Source organism: Octodon degus, unplaced genomic scaffold, assembly GCF_000260255.1.
Source record: "Octodon degus isolate 3935 unplaced genomic scaffold, OctDeg1.0 scaffold00061, whole genome shotgun sequence".
NCBI classification, from domain to species: Eukaryota; Metazoa; Chordata; class Mammalia; order Rodentia; family Octodontidae; genus Octodon; species Octodon degus.
In genome coordinates this window covers 910300-932975 of record NW_004524637.1, presented here as the reverse complement: position 1 = coordinate 932975, position 22676 = coordinate 910300, and the positions used below count along the sequence as shown (strand labels likewise).

At 44.6% G+C, this 22676-nt stretch overlaps 1 protein-coding gene across 2 annotated transcripts in view; it reads left to right on the top strand.

The window, feature by feature from the left end:
• Positions 1-9483: 9483 nt before the first annotated feature.
• Runx1 (runt related transcription factor 1) overlaps positions 9484-22676 on the top strand; it is a 275103-nt gene continuing 261910 nt past the window's right edge. For both annotated transcript variants that reach the window (XM_004634352.3, XM_004634349.3), the window contains exons 1-2: positions 9484-9580; positions 9801-9912. In XM_004634352.3, coding sequence (XP_004634409.1) covers positions 9855-9912 — 58 coding nt within the window. In that variant the 5' untranslated portion in view covers positions 9484-9580; positions 9801-9854. The remainder of the gene's footprint in view (positions 9581-9800; positions 9913-22676) is intronic.

Genomic DNA, 22676 nt, shown 5'->3' with positions numbered 1-22676 from the left:
CCTAGATATATCCTTCAGTCATTCAAAACAACAGACTCTTGAATAATCCATACTCTGATAGGCTCCATCCTCATAGCTAGCTTCATGGAATGTGGTCACACAGTTTCCTTCCTGCAGCTCAGTGCCTCTCATTCACCCCTACTCTTTGCTAAACAAAGCTCCCCATACAGCCTTGCTGGAGAAGCCAGAGGAAGACACGTAAGAGGACTGGGAGACTACTCAATGGCTTGGCTGTCTCCAGGTCTCATAGACATTTAATGCAATCACTCCCTCTTCCCCTGGGCTCTACAGTGGTTGTCTCTTGAGGTGATGAACCTCAATTTCTTCTCAGCTCCTGTTTCTTATGGTCAGCATCACAATTTCTTTGGGCCAAAACATCCTTGCCTAGAAAGTCTGCCACTGCATAGAATCCCTTTACAAACAATACCAGCCTTACCTGGAGTTCCATGTCAAGGAAGTAGAAAATGTGAGAAGTTTCTAATGTAGTCCCCATCTATCCTGCAAGAAGCCGCTTCTACTCTCTTAGTGAGTTGGTCAGGCTCCAGACTTAGGGACACAAGCTCCTTATAGGCACCCTTTAAGCCTCTCTCTGTAGATTCAGTGTGTGAGACAGAATCTCCTCTAAGCCTCAGTCACTAAGGGTGATAGCATGAGGAGTATAGCCTTACCTGACTGCTCTCACCAAAGTCCTCCTCTGTGACTCCACTCCTAGTCTTTTTATATCCTTATGGAGGATCACATATCCAAATAGTTCTCTTCAAACACTGCTTTCAAAATATCAGGCTGTCACTTCACTCTGTTACCCAATGTCCCTCCTATCCGAATAGTACAGATGACAAGGAGAGTAGCCTGCTAAGACTCAATGCCAACAGCAGCTATGCAATGTGACTCTTTGCAGGGTCATCTTCTTCTGCCCCCGCATCAGCCTTTCTCAAACATACCCTCAACATCTAGCTGTTTAATGAAAGCAGCAACACATAGCAATCAAAAACTCTCTTTAACTGTAATTTTTCTAAGAAGTAGATATTTATCTTTTTTAAGTAATTGAAAAATAGAAGTCATATAACCTGCTCAGATATATTTAAATGTTATTGCAATCTAATTACAGTAACAATTAACTTCATGTTAACCTTCTACTCAATGAAGGAAGGAATTGGATATCTTCTGAAGAGGAAAATCAGATGTCACTCCTCAGTTTAGTCTAACGAGGTGTCATGCAGAAATAAATCTCAAGTGGCTCCTGTCAATTCTGCTGACCTTTTCCTAGTTTTTTGTTTTGCATCTTTTTGCAACATCTAGCCTTGCTTCCTTCCCATCTCTTAAAGCCTCTTCATCCCTTGGCTTGTTCCATGCTCCCATAGTTTTGTTTGACTCCTTCTGCCAGTGTTCCCTGGCTCCTTTCTCTGTGGGGTCCTTTGCTGCCCTCGGAGTGCCCATCATTGCGTTCATATCCTTTCACTTTGCAAATTCTGTTTTATTGCTCAGCTCAGCTACAGCTCCATGCTGATGTTTTCTGCATGTCTACCTTTTCCTCCACAAAATATATTGCCCAGTAATGCAACACTGCAAATCTCCTGACAACTCCAAGGCTTACAACAACTGTGTGGTACTACTTTTGCCTCTGTGGGAAGTCAGGGGGGTAGTCAAGAGGTTCTGCTGCTTGGTTTGGCTGCTCCATTTTGATGGGTAAGGTTGGAGTTCATGTAAGTGGCTGTCGGTCAGCCTGCTGCCAGCCAAGCAAAGAGGGCCCCCACGGGGGGATGAGAATAATTCTTCATGTCTCACCTCCTGGTGTACCAGCCTGACTATGTTCTAAAGTCCAATAACTATTCCATTCTAAGACCCTGCTTGTGTCAAGTTTGTGACTGTCTCATGGATAAAGCAAGATGTTGAGTGCAGTTTCTTGATGGGAAAGAACCATAATTATGGAGCAACAGTTGTGACTACAAGGAAGTGCAAACACTGGAGCCCATTCATACAGTCAAGCTACTAAGTTCCATTGCCTTCTGCTCCCTATTTGTCTTTTGGGCATTTGTTATTTATTTAGTTTTGTGCATGGGTGATAGAATAAGAATTTTCTGTTGAACATGACCAAGTATGTCTCATCCCATGTTAGGAAACAAAGATTGTGAAGAAAATGAGTACTCAATAAATTATCAGAGAAATAATGAAGTTCACAAGGGAATTGGAGTGTTATTTGGCAAAGCCCTAGAATAAGACCAAAAGGGGCAATATAGAGATACATTGAGTGTGGATAATTCTATCTTAGCTTAAGACAAGAGAATTTATGTGAATTATAGTAAGATAATTATGAGAAAGAAACATTATTGTGACATGAAACATTTTTAGGGACATGGATGGATTGATGTATAAAAAGATAAAAAGTCATGAGCCTGAACAGAATGTGGAGGACACAAATGTAAGGGAGAAATTGTAGGAAGAAGACTCCTAAATCTGTGTTTTTGGGTGAAGATAGGGATAAAACTATACACATAAAAATGCATACATGATCGTGAAACATAGCCAAGGTCAAAAGGCAAAGACAAGAGACACATCAGTTATGGAAATATTGTGACTTAAAAAGTAGAAGGAAGTGATACCTGAGATCATTCAATAATTCTCAAGATTCACTACTTCAATGACTGAAGACCCCCTAATGTCTGTTGACCGATAATTCTTGAGTTTGATGGGACCTGAAGGCCAGTTCACAATATGTAGCCCTTGCATACAAAATGCAATGTCCTGACTCTCCATTTTTCAGTATGAATTTTGAAAACAATGACATAAACCATGATGAAATCTGAGAAAAGTACAGGGAAATAAACTAGAATTGAGAGATGCAATCACAATAAATCAAACGCTGTTAAAACTCCTGATATATCCCACAAGCCAGATCATTGTCCTGTGATGGTAGGAGCCAGGTGAATGTCCAATTTTATTCCCAATAACAATTTCGTTTTACAAATGTATGCCAGTCTTCTAAATTCCCTTATCCTCAAAAGAAGATTATCACAGATCTGAGTCCTCTGTGGGGAGCATTACCTTCAATTTGTATACATATATATGTATTTGCCAGTAGGAATGCAAAATAATGCAGCTGCTATGGAAAACAGTCTGTGGTTCCTCAAAAACCTAAACATACAGCTGCCGTGTAATCCAGCAATCCCATGCTGAATATTAATCCAAAAAAATTAAAATCAAGATGCCAAAGAGATATGTAGACTCTAATGTTTGTTGTAATACTATTCTCCATAGCCAAGATATGGAAATAACCTAAATGTACATCTACAGATAAATGGATAAAGAAAATGTGGTACATATATACAATGGAATATGATTCAGCCTTTTTTTTTTAGATTTTAGTAAGGGTCTACAGGGTCTCACTAGCTCTTAGTGATTCTCCTGTGTTCAGCCTCCCAAAGAGCTGGGATTACAGACACGCCACCACGCCCTGTCTCAATCACTGTCTCAGCGTGTCCTGGGAGCGGGGCCAGCACAGCATGCCCGGGATCGAGCTCCAGCCGCTGCGTCTACCTAAGCAGGTCCTTTAACGTGGTGAGCTATTTGACAGGCCCTGACTCAGTGTTAAAAAGAAGGAAACTCTATAATATGCGTCAACATAGTGAACCTGGAGGCCATAATGCTGGATGAACTCGGTATGTGAGAGACAGATACCTATTGCACAATGTACTTCTAGAAGTTATCTAAAGCATTCAGACTCATCAGATCAGTATTAGTGGTTTTCAGGTGATAGACAAGAACAGGAAATGGAAAATTGCTCACCAAAAGGCATAAAGTTTCAATTACACAGAATAAATAAAACCTAGAGAGCTACTACTGTATAGCACAGTAGGTGCCTATAGTTAGCAACACTGTGTTGGGAGCATGAGGACAGAGCTCAGTGGTAGAACACTGACTAGCTTGTCCTAAAATCAATCCCCATCACCGCAGTATAAATAAATACAATTTTAAGACTAGGAACATGATTAACAACATAGATCTTGGGTAAGTATTCTTGGTGACGATATTCTACGATTGATGGTTCACACCAAGTCCTAGCTTCTTCCTGGTCATTGTGGTATCTTTGATCTGCTACAAGGTGGCACCTCAGTGTCTCCTCTACCTGAGTAAACTAAAAAGGTAAGGAGATGAAGTCAAAATCAAACACACACCAGGTCTTCCTTCCTGATGTCCACCCAGAAATCTAGCCAGTTTCTAACTAGCAGCAAGAAAGGAAGGAAATTCAAAGAGAAGGAAATGAAAACAGATACCACACACTTTCAAGCCCCATTATCTTGTTTCTTAGTAGAATTTTTTTTTTTTACATTTTGAGGTGCTGAAAGAATTTTAGCCTACACCTGTAGAACTAAATGAAATCCTTTCTTTCTTTTTTTTTTTTGGAACCATGGATTGAACTTAGGCCCTTGCGCTCGCCAGGAAAGTGCTTACTCCACTGAGCCATCTTCCTGGCCCCAAAATGAAATTATTTCAAAAGAACATTGATCGGCCAGCGAGATAGCTCAGTGGACGCAAGCCCCTGTTTAGGCAAGTGCAAGGACCATGGTTGGATCCCCAGCACCATATGCTGTGCCAGCCCCGCCCCCAGGGTGAACTGAGCTGGCCACTGAGTCCAGGCATAGTGGCATACGCCTGTGATCCCAGTACTGCGGAGGCTGAAAACAGGAGGATCACTATGAGTCTGAGCTCCATAGTGAGACCTTGTAACAACCAAATACATTAAAAAAGAAAAGAAAATTGACTTCAAAAATTGAGTACCGAACACATAGGATTTTTCTAGCATCAACTGCAAGTGTCTATTTTCAACTCATCCTTCTAACTGAGAGTCCTGATGCCATACATTTATGATACCTGGGAAGTCCAAATAACAAAACACCCCCGGTGAAGGTTTTCATATTGAAATTTGACCGAAGTTTTCTTTCTTTGCCCATTCAAAACAACTATGCATAGTCTAAACAGTCACTGATCCTTACAGTGCCCTAGTGAGAATGGTAGTATTATGTTCTGGTTTCTAAACAATCATGTGGAAGTTTGTTAATTTGCCTACTACCAGGAAAAGAAGTAGTAATTATGATAAAAGTCCAAAGTTCTTGAAGCCAATTCTCTGTTCCAACTTGGGACACTTGCCATTACTTGCCACCTAAACTGAAGTACTAAGTGCTATATCATCTAACCAATGTGAATTCTGGCTTCTCTGGATCTAAGTAATTTTAGTTTCCTTGTTTCCCCCTTTCTCATGCTAAAATTAGCCTCAAGGTTGGAGAAACTGGCTGGAAAGTTCAATATCAACTCAGATTGTTTTCCGTCACTTGACCAAACCTCGAATGCTAAACATTTCTAACATTCAAAGAGGATTTGTTTAAATTTCCCAGTTTTACCCTCCTGGTTTCAAATGGCACGAGAAACAGAAGTGCCAAAGCTCTGTAAGAAGAAACTATTCCAAATAAGCTTTCTGGCTCAAGGCAGGTCTGAAACGATCCAGATGCATCAAAGAGAAGTAGCCAAGAGCCTGGATGCCTGTGAAAACAGAGCCGCTGGACCCTGGAAGGGTGGGCTGCTACCAGTGGGAACAGTCAAAGACTGAGCCCTTCTTTTGAAGCAAGCACAGGGCAAGCCATCTGCACAGCAGTGGCTGGAGAGCCAGGCCAGGTATCCCTTGGGAGGAGGTCAGCCCACAGTGGTCCTGCCAAGGCCACCTGCAATGTTGCCTACTGTGGGGACACAGACACATGGAGTGTGTCCAGAAAAACTCCCAGGACTCATATGTTTCCAAACTGCAAACTAGGTGAAAACTGAGAGTCTGATGACCTGGAAGGAAAAAGCCTTCTGTTTCCATCTCATGACCACCTGTGAGGCAGACGCGATGCACTGTGATCCTCCCTCTGCTGTGTGTGTAACCTCAGACTACAAACATGGCCCAGACACAGGACTCAAGCTGAGCAGTCCAAATGACAATCCAGGAGACTGTAACCTTGAGAATGAGAGCCATGCCTCTTGTGGGTTTCTGCTGTCGAGAAATATCCAGGACTTTAAAAAGTATGCCAAGGCAACAAGAGAGAAGGATAAGATGCTTCAAGAAACTCTGAGAAGCAAACTAATCTCAAAAATGTAAACAATTACCATCATATTCTTTCTTTACTAAAACCTAACATGTACTGCAATTCTTCCCCAACTCTATTTATTTTTTATTTTTGTTAATGCATTTGGTATAGGGTCTCACTACACAGCTTGGGCTTGTAGTGACCCTCCTGTTTTCAGCCTCCCCAGTGCTGGGATCACAGGTGTGTACCACCACTCCCAGTCTCACTGGCTGGCTCACTGTGCCTAGGGTTGGAGTTGGTGAGGTCCCCAACTTGAATATGCATAGAAATTACTGGGGTACCTTGCATGAACACAGAATACAGAGTCTGACTCAGTAAGCCTGGGAGGGAGCCTCAGAGTCTGATTCTTACCAAGTTCCCAGGTAGTGTGACTGCTGCAGGCCTGCAGTCCCCGTGTACAGTAGGAGAGCAGCTCAAATGCATCCACTGGAAACAATCATCATTAAACAGCTTTGCATACCATTAGGGACCATTTGTTTGACTGGCTGGTTTTAATATCTTTCTTTTTTCCTTCCTTCCTTCTTTCATTTTTGTACATTATTTCCCCCACAGAGCAATACATCTTCATCTAAGGGAAGGGGAGGGTCCACCTCTGCTTGCATTTGCTGGCCAGAAAACCTGTTTTATCACAGGCAAGTAGAGTTCAGAGACAGTGTGCAGCAATCGTGTAACGAAACGCCAAGCAGAGAGTGTTTTAATTGGATTGGACTGCACACAGAGGTCTGTACATTAATTATAGGGTTGCGCAACTATGCATCTTTCAACCTTCGCTGGTATTTTTATAGGGCCATTTAAAAAGACACCTGAACATTTTTCCCCACCCCACCCCCAAAAGTGGTGCTTAGAAGCAGTCGCCGATCTCAGCGAGGCCAAAAACTGCCTTCATGTTACTTGGCAGAGCAACATACTCTGCAGTAGACTCATGGGGACAATTCCCCAGATAGCAGCCACAAATCTGAGTCACTTGGAGGAACAAGGACAGAGGGTGTGGGTCAACACTGAACTTAAAGAATCCAACTGCTCTGGTTAAAATGGGATTAAGCATTTCTCTAGGCGGTGAACCGATGACAGACGTGTCTTTTCATCTTGAGCTCCTAAGGAAGTGGGAAGGTCATGTTCACCAGTGACTGGCTAAGTCTTTACTGATTGTCATGACCTGAACAAGGCCCAGAAAACCCTCAGTTGTTGCCTCACTGAGCTGTGAGACTCTGTGGTGTGGTGGCAGCAGTTCACCCTGGAATGCAGTCCTCAGCTGGTACATAGGTCAGCGCTCTGCCCCCTGGTGACCTGCAAACACCAGCTGGTGGTGACAGAGTCCTGGCCACAGTCTGACACTGTCTTCAAATTCTGATCCGTCCTGTGAAGACCACCTGGGAAAGGTCCCTATCAACCTATACGGAGACTCAGAGAAAAGCCAAGAATTTAGGCAGTTAGTGGACACTTCCAAAGCCTCTTTTCAGGCATCTAGACACCTAAGGCTAGAAGCATCTGGGGAGTTTCTAAAATGAAATAGCCAAAGGATTAATCTGCCTCTACTTCGCTACTCGAATTTCTCAATTACTGTGAAGCCTGAGTTGACTCTGGGCTGGCAGCTGCAGGCACAGCCCTCAGCTCCCAGTGCTCTTCTAGCAAAGAGTAAGAGGAGAAGAGAGAACAGAACCCGGATGGAGCTGGGCTCAGGCTGGACTTTTTAAAGGGATAGAATAACCCAGGGACTCAAAGCAGTCTAAGCTAACATGGGATTTGCATTGAGAATCAATATGAAACACACATCGCCTTTAGGTATGAACAAGGTTCACAAATGAAATACAGGCACTCTTATTCTCCTAACTGTGAGCAAAGCTATCGACATACAGTCAGTTAATTTCTAAGCTGCCTGGGAGAAAGCAGTCTCTAGAGTTTCAATTCCTGGTTTGGTCAAAACCAGAGTAAGTAAAACTCATGTGCACTTTGAAAGACTGTGCCACTGAAATTAATGTCGTTGTGGGCCTCTGGGTACACAAAATTAGCTGGATGCAGACAAACGGAGGGATTACTGAGGTGTCCAGACTTTCTGAAATATCTCCACTGGCTTTTGCCTGCAATTCAGAGTTGGCATTTAGACCTATCATTTCAGTTTCGCTCCAGTGTGTGTGTTGAAAGTTCACATGCACACAGTGTGTGGGGGGTGCAGATCAAAGTGAAGTAAAAACTTTCCCTGGCAAAGAAGAATCATTCTTCATCCCAGGACTCCAAAGAGATTGGTGCTCTACTTTTCAGCAGGTAAAACTGATGGGCAGGAAAAAAAATAAATATATATGTGTGAGCAGAATCGTTGCCCACATCCTATTTTAGTGCCCCAAATAAGCATGGCTTCCGAAGGCAAAGGACAAACTGTGTCTCTTTCACTAGGCAGCCCCTTGAGAAGAGGCTGCATTCCTGTGATGCTTCCTGCAGGTTCCTGTAGCTATTGTGAAGTCTTAATGGGTCCAGAGTGTAGTTTTACCCTATGCAGGTGCGAATTAGCCTACTGATTGAACCAGAGAAAGGCGCCGTAGCAGCTCTTGACAGGTGAAAACAGAAACAGCTGCAGAGTGGCCATGCTGTGTCCCAAATACACAAGTTCTCCTTCCTTTGTCTTCCTTTAGTTTCCTAGTATGACTCTGTGTTGGGCAGGTCACTAAGAAAATACTATGGTTTGATCTCTTTTCTGAAAGAGATACCTATTAAAGATGCCCACTTAGTGGAAATAAAACCATACCATTTTGACTTTGTTAAAATATCTTACTATTTCAAAATGAAGATACTTTCCTTTTTCCAGGCTCTTTTAGGGATCAGACTTTCACTGAAATATTTTCTTCTATTTATTTTTCCCTTTTAGAGTTTCACTTATGCTATTATAATCATCACCAAGGCCTGAACTCTCCCAGTGCTGATGCCCAGCATTTGAAATGATGGGAGCCACATCCTGTCTCAGCAGCAGCTTGATGCCAGCATTGAATTACTATTGAATAAGCAGCAATGAAATCTTTATCAAAATAATCAGTAGTTCCGAAAACCACAAATAACAACAAGAGGAGCTGAGCTGCATTCAATCAGCAAAGAGCACTGCGATATAATAAGAGACTGAGTCACTTTTCTTTTACATTCCCTCTCCTATGAGCTCTGCTTGATGATTTTCTTACACAGCCTGGGGGAGGGCAGGTGGAGGGAAGGAAGGGCATTGCTCAGAAAGTTAAAAAAAAAAAAAAAATTTGACATCACTTAGGTCACATGATTGGCAAGAACCAATAGAGATGGGATGTGGAAAGGGGAACAGTTAAATTTGTAATTTGGGTTGTGTGAAAACTTCTTTGGGCCTCATAAACAACCACAGAACCACAAGTTGGGTAGCCTGGCAGAGTCAGAAGTCTGAGCCCGGCATAGTGGTCAGCAGGCGGGACGAATCACACTGAATGCAAACCACAGGGTTTCGTAGAGCGGTAAGGATCCCCAACCCACAGATGAGGCTCCGTTTTTTTTGTTGTTTTTTTTTTTTTTTTTTTTTAAGCTTGAACAATTTGAATATTTGTTTTCACAAAGGTACATTTTTCGTAGGGCTCAGGGAGCCCCAGAGATGTGGAGGAGGGGAGAAAAGAGATCCAAGGAACTGTGGTGAGAGATGGGGTTCCACAGTGACCGTTCTTGGTTTTCGCTCCAAAGGTAAATCATTGAATCCCCCGCCTTCAGAAGAGAGTACGTTTTCGCAAGGAAGCAATGGCTTCAGACAGCATATTTGAGTCATTTCCTTCGTACCCACAGTGCTTCATGAGAGGTGAGTACGCGCTGTTCTTTTAATATCTACTTTTGCTCAGCTCTGCAAGTAACGAAATGGCAGCTGGTTGGCCGAAGGTGCCGAGAGCCCCAGGGTGCTGGCTGATGCCCTGTCTGTCTGGTGTGAGGAAATCAAACAGGGGCATATGATACGAGGCTATTGGGTTACTTTTTCATCCCATGGCAGCTCTTTAGAAATGTTTTAATAAATGCTTATTTAAGCTGTTGGAGTGCTCAGTGGCTGTACAAGAATTGTGTCAAGTGTAAGTTAAGTTGTGCTGTTCTTGTTAAAGTCCTAGAGATTAGGAAAACTGCACGAAGCTCCCTCAATTTTATTTGGTCATTCCTTCCCTGGAATGACTCTGTCTCAGTTATCTTGGGCTCAGCATGCTGCATGGCCCACACTGTAGCCGGTCCTGGGGCTTAGCAGGCACGTGTGCTGAGCCGGCCAGGAGGGCTGCTGCCAATGCGGAAGGTGGAGGTGCTCATAGATAACCTTCCACCAGCCTGGCGAGCTCAGGGCCGAAGGGGCAACTCTGTCTGGAGCCAGCAGATTTGCTGAAGTTAAAAACATCAGGATGGAGATGTGCTATGCTTTTTTCTTGTAGCCTGACTTTCAAAGAGGCAATGGGTACCTTTCAAGAGGGGAAGCAAGTTTGTGGCATATAAGGTATCCGTCTCTCAAAAAGAGCAATGAGAACGTTTCTTAACTGTTCGGTCGGCTGAAATCATTACACTGCATGATCTGGAATAGGCATTGCTAGTGTGCAAAACCTGTGGACAGTTTTGCAATCAGCCTCTTGAAAGGTCAAAGCTGGACTTCAGTTGTGTGTGTGTGTGTGAGAGAGAGAGAGAGAGAGAGAGAGAGAGAGAGAGAGAGAAAGAGAGAGCAGCTTGCATTTCTCTAGTGGTAAAACTAGGGCTTTGCTTAAACAAACAAAAATAATGACATGGAAATGTCAGGAAGGCATTGCTGTGTGTCCAGGCACACACTTTGACCAGTGTCCCTAGAACACGGCTTGATGGTTTGGCAGAGCTGGGATGGCCCAGTACAGGATAGGGGAGCAGTTAATTTTCTGTCTGCAAACTCTCATGTGCACACCCAAACAGTATCTGTGACTCATTCTACATTCCTCCAGCTCAGCGAGCAGGAGACGGCTAAAAAGGCTTGCAGGGCTCTCGGCCACAACAAGCGCTGTTGTGAGTGCCACGGAGCTTCTCTGCTTCCGGGTCCTTCTAATTTACAAACTTGACAAAGCTATGTGTGTAGTCAGGGAGCATCAAGCAAGTAAGAAAAGAAAGCGAGCCATTAACTGATTCCGAGCTCTAAATTAAAAGGTTTTCAAGTGCTCCTTCCTGGCAGCCGAGGAAATTCAGTGAAGCTGAATCAGGCGGACAGCACAGTGAATCACACATTTTGCAGAGCTATGCGTGAAGTGGCAGGGACAGAGAAGCTGGCTGCGGGGTGAGAAGCCGCAAAGCTCCCGCTGGCTGCATTTCCTCTGGCAGCTAACAAGCAAAGGAAGCAATATTTTGTAGAATAACAGAAAAGAGATCTTCCTGCCTTTCCTCTGCTTTCAATGCCCACTCCACACATTTATTGTTTCCTATTTTATCGACTCAGGAAGGCAGATTCAGGAAATTTTCAAGCATTCCACTGGGCAATAGGTTGGATACTTGCATGTAGTGCTGGGCTTGGGCTTCAGAGCTGTCCTTAGCCAGCAATAAAGATAATTAGGGGACATGGTGACCTACCCAGACACTAGGAAATGGAAGGAGTCTAGGCCTGTCAGAGCCCACAGCTGTTAAGACCACAGGGCAATCAGCCCTGGCTCCTGCAATGTTATTTAGTCCGTAAGGGGTCCCCCTGGCAGGGCCCTAGCTCAAACCAAGACTCAGAAAGGCTGATCTAAAAAGATCTCATTCCTACCTCACTGCAAAAGGAGCTCAGAGACTTTCAGAATCTCCAACCTGGTCATCATATACTAAGATTTAATTTCAGATGGCCAGTGAAATCTTAGCACCTTCCCAGCTCACTTCATCCAAGGTATCTATCAGCACCAGCGTGTAAATTGCTCAGATTAGCTCTCGCCATCTTGCAGCTGAGCCAGAGAGGTTGCAAAATATCCTTTCTTCGGGTGCCATTGGATAACACTTTCGATAGAGCCTCATGTGGGACGCATCGTCATCCCCACCAACAGTTCTCCCCGCATGGTTCTTCCTTGCTCATGTCCACAGCCCATCCACCTGCCATTTTCTCATGGTCACTTCTCTGCCTGTAATTTCTGGAGCATGCTCCCTCCACAGTGTCTCATTTTGTTCCTGGGACGGTACTTCATCAGTCTGCACAATTCTCACAGAAGGAAACTGGTAACTCCTTCTAGCCAGATACCCATGTAGAAGCAGGGCAAGGAGAGATGTGGAATGGAGTAAACCCTTGTTCTCTTCCTCACGAGAGCAGGGCAGCACTGCAGAAACTGGCATGTGAGATGAATGTGGTCTACCACAGAGAACACGGCTCTTTTTCTATCATACCACACCAGCCTCTCAGTCTGCTCAGGCAAGAAGATAAGATGCGATTGAGATTCCCTGGAATTGTCATATGTGGTTTGCTACCCCAAATGCTTGCAGAACTCCAACTTGGTTCCCTCCCCCCAGTGCGAAATGTGGACCAAAAGAGCTGTGGTAGGTTAGGATGGGAAAAGCCCCAGTGGATGCAGGGTTTTGCAAAGTGCCTCAGGTAGGCTTGCTCTTAGAAGTGGCTTAGTGGTCTGTGCAAAGGCTGAATGCAAAGATGCCTCTGAGTTCCTAGAACGACAGGTAGACTCTCAGTGACACAGCTCCTCCTGTGCTGGCTTCTGTGTGGCTCAAGCTTACCCCACCAGAAGAATCTGTCAAGGGCAATTGCAAAATTCCAGGCTGATGCCTGCAGTGTGCTTTTCCATTCCAAGCATCAACTTGCCATCGCCTTTAAAAATATTTATTAGACTACACTGAAGATTTAAGAACACAGAAAGCCATAGATTTAACTATCTCTGGCATCAGCCACTGTGTAAAATCTGTGTTCTTCTGAAGCTCAGGCTGTCAAAACCCAGTACCACACAGTTGATGGCTTAAAGAGTGAATATTCATTTTTTTTTCATAGCTCATGAAGCTGGAAGACTAAGAGCAAGATGTTAGAGGGGCTGATTTCTTGCGTAGTCTCTTTCTGAGGCTTGTGAATGGCCACATTCTCCCCAGACTTCCTGTGTGTCCTAAAATCCTTCTCTCATCAAGACACCTGTGTATTGCATCTACACTCTCACCTCACGCCACCCAAACTGCCTGAAAAATAAGAAAGACTCTCCCTCCAAATCTAGTCACGTTCCAAGAAACTGGGAGCTAGGACTTCAACAGAGGAATCTGGGGGACACCGGGTAGCCCCAGCAGTGGATCACAGCAACCTCTCTTATTGGGCCACAAATAAATTGAGGCAGTAACCTCCTGATCGCTTTTCTGGATGTGGAAGAAATCAGGCCCTTGTGAAATGGAGTTCCACATCTGAAACTGCCCATGCATTTTGAAACATTTTTTAATAAAGGTGTCAAAAATGATCTAAATTCATACCCCTTGACATTTAGTCTCTTTGCACCCTGACAAGCTTTTGAGAATGTTTTAAAAGAGAAAAAAGCAGTCCTCAAAAAAGCCTGCTCTGCCTTCTCCAGCAGGATTTGTCCCCACACCTCAGATGCCTCCCAAGCAGCACTTTACCAGCCAGGATTGGGAACACAGGGGACCCCATGGTGACTTGCACACTGAGTGCAGGATAGGAAGTGACAGGTCACAGAAGCACCTGCAAAATCAGTGGCTTGCCCTGCATCCGGAAGCCAGAAGTCTCTTAGAGCTGCCAGAAGCAAGAGAGTAGCTGGGAGATTCCTGCGCTCCCTGGAAATAGATCACCAGAAAGATGTGCCCAGGAAAGATGCAGGCTGCCTCTGTGACCATGCAAGCCTGGAATGCTGTTGAGACAGGCAGGGGAGGCCAAGGGCTGCTGCATGCACAGAGCCCAGGGCTCAGCTGCACGCAGACAGCTGGAGAGAGCCTAGTGCGAAAGAGCGGCTATGATGAGACCAGGCTGGGCAGGAGGTGTGAACACAGAATGCGGTCTTAGAACACTGTGACCCTGCTTCCTTTCCCTTTAGTCAAACAGCATGCCGAGCTTCTCTCCTGAGCCTCCGTTTCCTCTTCTGCCAAAAGCACAGCAGCAACGTCTGTCTTTGAGGTAGCTAATGTAGACTCAGTTAAACAACTGTGGAGGGCAGCTGGCAGAACACGCACGTACACATAGTCAGTAGTCACTGTGGCTAGTGTCTGCAGTGTCCTGCCCTCTATGATCAAAGTCAGCTACTCAGTTCTGTCTGCTCCAGGAAAAAATAAACATTACAATGTCCTGGAGCCCATCTAGGAGGCTCCCTGGAGGAAGGAGCACAAGTAGGGATAGGAAAGGTGGGGAGCATGGGGACAAAGAACAGAAGAAAGAGGGTCCCATAGAAGGTCCAGAGCAGTCCAAAGTATTTCTGTAGGACCCCATGTGGGGGTCAGAAGCAGTAAGATAATCAGGCCCATGAGGGCCTTTTACTTTTATATTTTGTGTACTGAGGATTGAATTTAGGGCCTTTGCATTGAGCTATATCCCCAAACCCTCCTTTTTTAATTTTAATTTTGAAAGTGTTTCAAGTCACTAAGTTGCCCAAGCTAGACACAAATGGCAATTCTGCCTCAGCCTCTGCCCTGCTGGGATTACTAGTATCTACCATTACGCCCAGCTTCACCCTTCTCTCTCCTTGCCAGTGCCCACAGAGAAGGCAGAAAGAGGTCAAGAGCCCTCGTGTCTATTCATGCCCAAGCTCAGTTTTTCAATATGGAAGCTGACTGAGGCACATTGTAACTAAGGTCTTTGGACTGAACAGAGAGATCATTCCACTGTTTGGAGTTCTCTTGTAAGTCAGTGTCTAGAAGGATGTGCTCAAAGCAAAACCCATCCACAGTGTCTCCAGGGCTCTGAAAGTGACCATTTCCTTGCAGCTCAGTGATATTTGCTATCATGGACTTTGTCAAAGTCCAGCAATGAAGTCAGCTTTGACTTCTTGTCTGAGTGGAGGTGGGTGGGGAGGCCCACACAGGAAACGCATGCACATTTTCAGTTTCTCAGGTAACTTCCCAGTGACCTAGATGAGTCAATAAATGTCTTTGTGTCTCATCTGAGTTCTGCAAAAGGGGAGAATAATATTCTCAACAATGCTGGCCTCCAATTTGTCAAGTTCCTGTTCCAAATCTTTGAACAGCTCATAGCATGAAACACATCACAGATCTTCACTGCTTCACAAAGGGCTTTTTTTTTTCAGTTTTTTGTAGGAAAAAGTTATCCTAGCATTGCACACATGGAAGATATTTTCCAATATTCTTGATTTTTCCCCCAAGTCCTACTCTTTGCAGGAACTGGCAGAAGCTGCCCTGGTGCCAAACATACGTGAGAAACTACCAAACAATTTCCTTATACTTCTTGTTCTTTGGGCTTCCCAGTCTTTCCACCTTACATGTCACAATCTCCTCTGGCCCTTTTGCTGTGTAAATGCAGGCTCTAGGTGGACCACAGTGCTGTATCTTTCTTAGCCATTTTCCCACAAAATCTATACTAACTATAGTACCTTTGACTGGTAGCAAAGGAACATTTCCTTTGAGATCATTGTAGGTCAAGGAGTGTGATAAGAAAACATGGAGCAGGTGGGGAAACCGCACCTAAGACAGGTTCAAACGTCCTATTCACTTTGATGAACTGGACAGGAAACTTGGATACACTGCATGTACATGGCTCCATTCTGTTGGAGAGACACACTCTTCTCTTGGCTTTTCAAATTTTTCTTTCTTGTGCTATCTGTTCTCATCTTCCTCTTGGGTCCCCTCTATTCTCCTGATCACACTGAATGCTGTCAAAGGAAAACTAAAGAAAGCTAAATTGATGCATTTGATTGCACTGACAGATAGAAAGTAAAGCTCTTGCTTGGGTTTATCAGTGAGCACTGAGTCTGGTCACATGCAAATGAAATGCTGACTGTAGTAGCTTTTGAAGATTGGCCCTGGGTGTGTGAAGAGGCAGTGAGGAGCACAGAAATGAGATGTGGGAGCACAGGATGTTCCTGTGTCTCAGTCCCACCATGCTGAGCCCAGACCAAGATGTCCCCACACCAGTTCTATCCAGCCAGGAAGGCCACAGGCAGCCACCACTGTTGCTTCTCTGGCCCTAGTTTCTGTTCAGGAAGAGAAAGCTTCATACCAACTAGTCCAGGACAATGTTGCAGCCTCGGCTGGAAGCTGCTTAGGACAATGGAGTTGTCACTTTGCAAAGAAGAGGACAATCTAGGATGAGGAGGTGGGGGATGGAGTTGAGACAGTTGGGGAAGCATCTGCCTGACCTGCACCAAAGGCTATTCACAGGCCAGCCATGTCTTCTAGATCTTAGCTCATGTCACTGTTTTCTACAGCAGTGTATAAAATATATGTCTTGGAAATATAATCTTCTCTGTACCTATGAGGTACTCATCCACAGATTCAACCAAGTGCAGAATGAAAATATGCAGAGAATAAAATCATGTCTGAACGGAACACATACAGATGTTATTCCCTAAGCAATATAGTATAATAACAATTTAAATAACACTTACATGGTATTAGCCATTATAAGCAATCTCGAGATGATACAAAATATCTGGGAGGATGGGTGTAGGTTATACACAAATATCATGACACTTTCTGTAAGGGATCTGGGTCCCACCCACTGGTGGGGGAGCCCTGGTAGCAATCCTTGCAACCGCCAGCCTCTGCCCCCCACAGGACACTGAGGAGAAGTACAAAGCTCTCTTCAGTCTTTCCTGGAAGTCACAGATGGGTGTTTGGGGTGTGTTACTTACTCTTGATTCATAACAAGGAAAACAGTGAGAAAAGAGATAGGATGGGGCAGGATAGGACAATTCAGTGGGAAACAATGTCATGACAGTGTCAATGTCACAATCAGGGGCCGGGGAGATAGCTCAGTAGAATAAGTATTTGCCTGATAAGTGCAGGGTCCTGAGTTCAATCCCCAGTACTGGAACACACACACACACACACACACACACACACACACACACACACACGGAACTCTTTTACCGAGTTTGTGAGCAAAACAAACACAAATAAGAGAAACATCCCTTTCCATTGGAATGAAGATCATCCCAAGGGGGCCCACACCTGGGCCCAAGGCAATGTGTCTCCAGGAAACAAGAATTGTTTTCCTTTTTTACCTCTCTTCCTCGCTCTTGAATTTTTAAAACCCCATTGCCCTGTACCATATGATTATTTTATATGCAAAAGAATTGTTTCTGACAGTGTTTTGTTTGTTGATTGGTTTCTCATGGTGCTCATTTTGGAACCCTGAAATACACACACACACACACACACACACACACACACACACACACGGCAAGTATTTTGCCCCTGAGTTATATCCCCAGGCCTCTGTTTAATTTCTTGAATGAAACTTGCTTTTAAATAGTCTCCCTTAAACTTACCTAAATATGTTTTCATTGTTCCTAGAGATATGAAAATAAGATAATAACCAGATACTAGCCCTCTCGATCTAGTACTTTGTATTACTGTAAGTATTGGCCTCAGCCTCACCAACTTTTGGAGGCTGGAAGCAAATTCTGTCTCCCTGAGAAAGTCAATGCCTCCTTTAAAAAAGAAAGAAAAAAGAGAAAGTCCTTATTCAGGTTTTTCCCTTGAAGTAAGAAATAATATAAACCTTTCATTTTGTGTTGCTACAAGACTGGAGCTCATTTAGAGAATTGTTGATTTTGTACCTAGTGCTACTCTCCCATTTCATGCTCATGGGTGTCTGCTTCTACACGGACTTCTCTTTAAACAGTGAGCTCTCCCAGACATTTTAGAGACTCCCAATGGGAAAAGTCACCAAAATTAGAAATCTCAGTTTTCTGTAGTCTTGCGCAGCACTCTGCTGCTTTCAAGACTGATGCTTCTTTGTGCGAACGTGAAGCCGTGGTAAATTGATTCAGGGTCCGGGTCCAATGTGCAGAGTTTGGAAGCCACATTCATGGGAGAGAAACAGGCACCTCTCACAGTGTGCAGTTTCCAGCTTGTACTCATGGACGTTTTGGTGGCCTCTGTGGATGCTGTGAGTCCTCAGAAGCAACTTTGCTGGACTTGGGTGGAGACTGAGCTGATAAGAGCTGAGCGGTGAATCCTGTATCTCTGAGCAGAGTCATAAAGCAGCCTCTGTCTCCTCCTTTCCTTGGAGGTAGATTGGTCTTGATAGCAGCTGTGTTCATCTGAAAATGTATAGAATTTAGGGGATGGTAGGCTTTAGTACTAGTAACTCCTGAAGAAATTTCTAGAAAATATTGCAATAGTCAACTTGTAGATCAGGGTATATATCAAAAAAAAAAAAAAAAAAAGGAAAACACAACATAGAAAACACGCACAGTTGCCATGGTCTTACCCCACTGGGGTTAGTTCTTTCAAATTATTTTTATTTATTGGAACATGCTTGTAGTACATAATGTTGATAGGCCTTGAAGGAATTGGTACATGTGTGTAATGTATCTCAATCCTCTTTGTCAGGTCTTTTCCTTTCCCTCTCTCCCCTCTCCACCCATCTCTCGATTCCCTTCTCTTTGTATGTATCTGCCACACATGCTTACTTTCCTTGTATAGTCTGTGCATGTACCTAATACGTTCTAATTCCTTTCATCATCTCCTTTCCTTCCATCTCTTGACCCCTATCAGAAAGCTCTGTTATCTCTCTACTTCCTTATCTGTTGTTTATTTAGCCTTCTATTTAAACTTTGGGTTTCTTGTAGAAGATGAGCCATGTGATATTTAAGTGTGTGTGTCTGACTTGTCTCACTTAAACTTATGGTCTCAAGGTACCTCTGGTTTACTAGGCTGGGTTTTCAAACTGAGACAAAAATGATGCCAAAGCAGATCCCTTACTGCTCAGAGAAGGAGCACCTTCTTCCTATCAACATTATGTAGTGTATGTGGGCTTTAGCATTTATTTCTTTTAATTATAGCTTCCGAATGAGCAAAAGAGGAGGCAGGCTTGCTAAAGCACAGCAGCTCAGGGGCCTTTTGTCTGCAGGAGCAGGTTTAACCCCAACTACAGTGCACTAGGCTGTCTTCCACAGCGTGGCTGCACTTTGAACTCCGAGCACTGCTCTCGTTCCACACCACCTGTGGGCTGCAGCTGGGCGGTTCCATCCCCCTTCACAACAGTCACAGCTGAACTTGACATTCACCCACTTAGAAAGTACACAATTTATAACATCCAAACACCACGTATATGTATAAAACCACAGCAAGGATCTAGAGACTCTGCAAGAAGGGAGAAACGAATGGCTAAGCTTTCAGAAGTTTTCTTTCTTAGCTCTCTTCCCAGTGGGGCTAGAATAGGTGAAGGTAAAATTACATAGACACTGATAGCTATGAACAGAAACTCCAATTGCAATTTCAATAGGACTGCATCCACTGTACATAAGGATCAGAACAGTTATTGCCCTCTAAACCCTAGGAGAGGAGAACAGTGTGAGCAAACCTTTAACAAATATTAAGGCTGTTAGGGCGTGGGGCCATATACAGAAGTATAAATGCCAACAATGGAAATTCTGTCCAGCTATCAATCAACCCACATCATGACTTCACTGAAAAAAATGGCTCTACCTCCCATATGCTTCCTCTAGGTTGTACTCAAAACAAAGAAATAATTGTGTTGCAGAGCTAGATGGATGTGTTTAAAAAACAAATGAACCATGAGGCATATGAACGATGAGACATTGTTCCGTTTCACACTTTGAAAGTTTTAGCAGTATGGGTGTGTGCGTGTTTTATGTATACAGTTGTGTATGTGTGTTTATCAATAAAGTTTCAATTGGTATTTGAAATTATATAAAGGTATATATATATATGTATAATTATTATATAGTTGTCTATTTTATTAAACTTCTAAAAGGAAAGATTAGACTATTTGACTGTAGTAATTTTAGAAAACTGTTTACCTTAGGGCCTTAGAGAGATCCATTTGTCCAAGGTCCCACAGTTGGTTAATATTTGAGTTAGAGCAAAACTTGGGTCCAGTTGGCTTCTGTTGTTCCCCCTACCAAAGGTTTTCAGACACTGGACAGATGTGGCTGGTTCCATTTAGGAGTCCACTTAACTAGCAGACACCAGGAACCCTCCTTTATTACTCTGCCTTGTCAGATACGATGGACCTCTCCAGCTGTGACTTTCACTCATGAAGATTATTACCTGAGCCTGTGTAAGATCCCCATGCCCTGAAGACCTGCCTTTGGTTGTTTTCAGAATGCAGCTCCCTTAAGAAACCCCTTTGGATGTTCCCTCCTCATCCAGCCACCTTTACTCAGCCCCCACCAGGGGTCCACATCTTCCTTGGGCAGTGCTGTCATCAATCAGGTTGCTGTGATGGATGTCCATGGTTAAATATGAATGTGCAAAGCCATGAACATCCAGGTGCATACAGAGGGGCCTGGGTCCACCGTGGTGGCCAGGCTTCAGTTCTGGATGGAGCCATGGGGAAGTGGAGGAGGCCACATCTGTGTGAAACTTGAACCCAGATTAGAGTTTCCATGAATAGATGCCCTCAAGGCACCCTAATTTGAAGCTCAAGTACTCAGGAGTGGTCTCACTCAAGAGAAATGCAGGTCCCTCTGTCTTTGTCTCTGTCTCTGTCTCCTTCGCTGTCTCTCTGTCTGTCTGTCTGTCTGTCTGTCTGTCTGTCTGTCTGTCTGTCTGTTTGTCTCTGTCTCTGTCTCTCTGTCTCTCTGTCTCTCTGTCTCTCTCTCTCTGTCTCTCTCTCTCTCTCTCATCTGTCTCCCCCTCCCCCACCACACACAGAGACACACACAGACACCAGTGTTCAAATGATATCTGCCTTAAGGCCTCCATCAGGACTTCTTCCCTAGATGTTCAAACTGGACAAAGCTTTCTCTCCTTACCTCAGCAGCAGCTGAGATCCTGAACTCCAGCCACCTGCAGAATCTAGACTTGTTACCCACTGATGAGAATTACTGAACAAGCCCCACACTCTATGCATAACTCTTCATCTATCAATTACCTAGCTGCACTACCGTGCTAATAACCACATTACAGCACATGTACTATAAAAGACACCTCAAATAAGATTTTAAAATTTAGAGTATAAATTGTGATTTCCTCTCTAGCCCCTCCAAGGGCACCCAAGTTTGAATCATGAAATCCCCAGATGCCAATAAACGTCATGCTTCTGTGCACCAGGCCCCAGACTTTCTCAGCAGGCCTGTATTTCTCCACCCAGAGGCATCAATCCAGAAGGAATGGTGTTTTCCTCTTCTGCGCATTGTCTCTGATGGGCAACCGGGAAGGAGGCAGGCCAGACTCAGTTGGTTCACGTCAACTCTGTCCCCAGCATTTACCACCTGGGTAAACTTGAGCCACTTACTCTTCCACCCAGAGCCCAGCTACCTTGCTTGTAAAAAGGGCAATGATCTCTACTTTGTATGGTTGTCAAGAGGATTTCAGACAATATGTGAAGCAACACATAGAGGAAGTCGAGATATGAAAGACAGTTCTGCACAGTGCCAGCAGAGGAAGGCCGGGGGAGGAAAGCACCCTCTTCTCACCCAGAATGTGGCCCTGCAGTGGTTCTAGGAACTGAGCATCCACAAACGAGAAAATGAGGGCTGTTTGCCTCACTGCACAGCTGTGCACAAATGATTTTAGTGCTCCTTGGCACAGGGCTGAGCTTACATGTAGTAAAACTGAGTCTGGTGCTAGCTGACATTCACTGCGTGTGAGGCGTTTGCACTAGGCTAGGTATTTTGGGGGTACTGGGAATCGAAATGAGAACCGTGAACTTGCGGGCCAGGCACTCTTGCTGCTGAGCGACATCCGCAGGCTTTTGTTTGTGTTGCCTTACTGTACTAAATGCTTCACAACCCACACTTGGTGCTCTTGGACTGAGTCCTGCTAAGGGAACTATGGCCTGTAGCTAAGAGGTGACCTTCTGAGATCTGGCTGCAGGGAAATGCAAGGGCCAGGTTCAGATGGGGACCTTCGTCCTGCAGAGCCCATTATCTGCCTATAGCGGGGCTAGGGAATGTTGAGATTATCTGACACCTGAGAGAACTGGGTCTTCCAGAGCTAAAGCCTTGCCACAGGACTACAGGTGACACTAAAGGGTGGGTCCAGGCCAGGACACTGTACTGGCCTGGGCAGCTCTCAGGACTCTGGAGGCCTTGATGGCTTTGGCTGGCCACCACAAGTGTGCAGGCCTCTGCAGCCTCCTGCAAGTACCCTTCCCATCACAGCTGTCTCCTGAGAGATCCTGGGCAGTGCATGCAGGACACCGGCTTCTCCGGGGCAGGGGTGTCCAAGCTGTAGTGCACGTCACACGCCTGTCCTCAGATGCTGGGAGAGAAAGGTCAGCTCAGACTTTTTCCCACCCAATCAGTCATAAGAATTCATCAGTATCAGCATCACACAAGAGATGCATTCATTGCCTGTGGGAACTTGAGGACATGCTTGCTCCTCGGGTTGTATGGGGTGGCCCCACACTTATATGACCTCGACAGGGAATACCACATGCAATTCTACACTGCATCCAGTGGCTTCTCCTGCTGCATCTTCATGTCAGCCCTAGGACTGCTGCACAGAAGCCCAGGAATCAGGGCCCTCCTG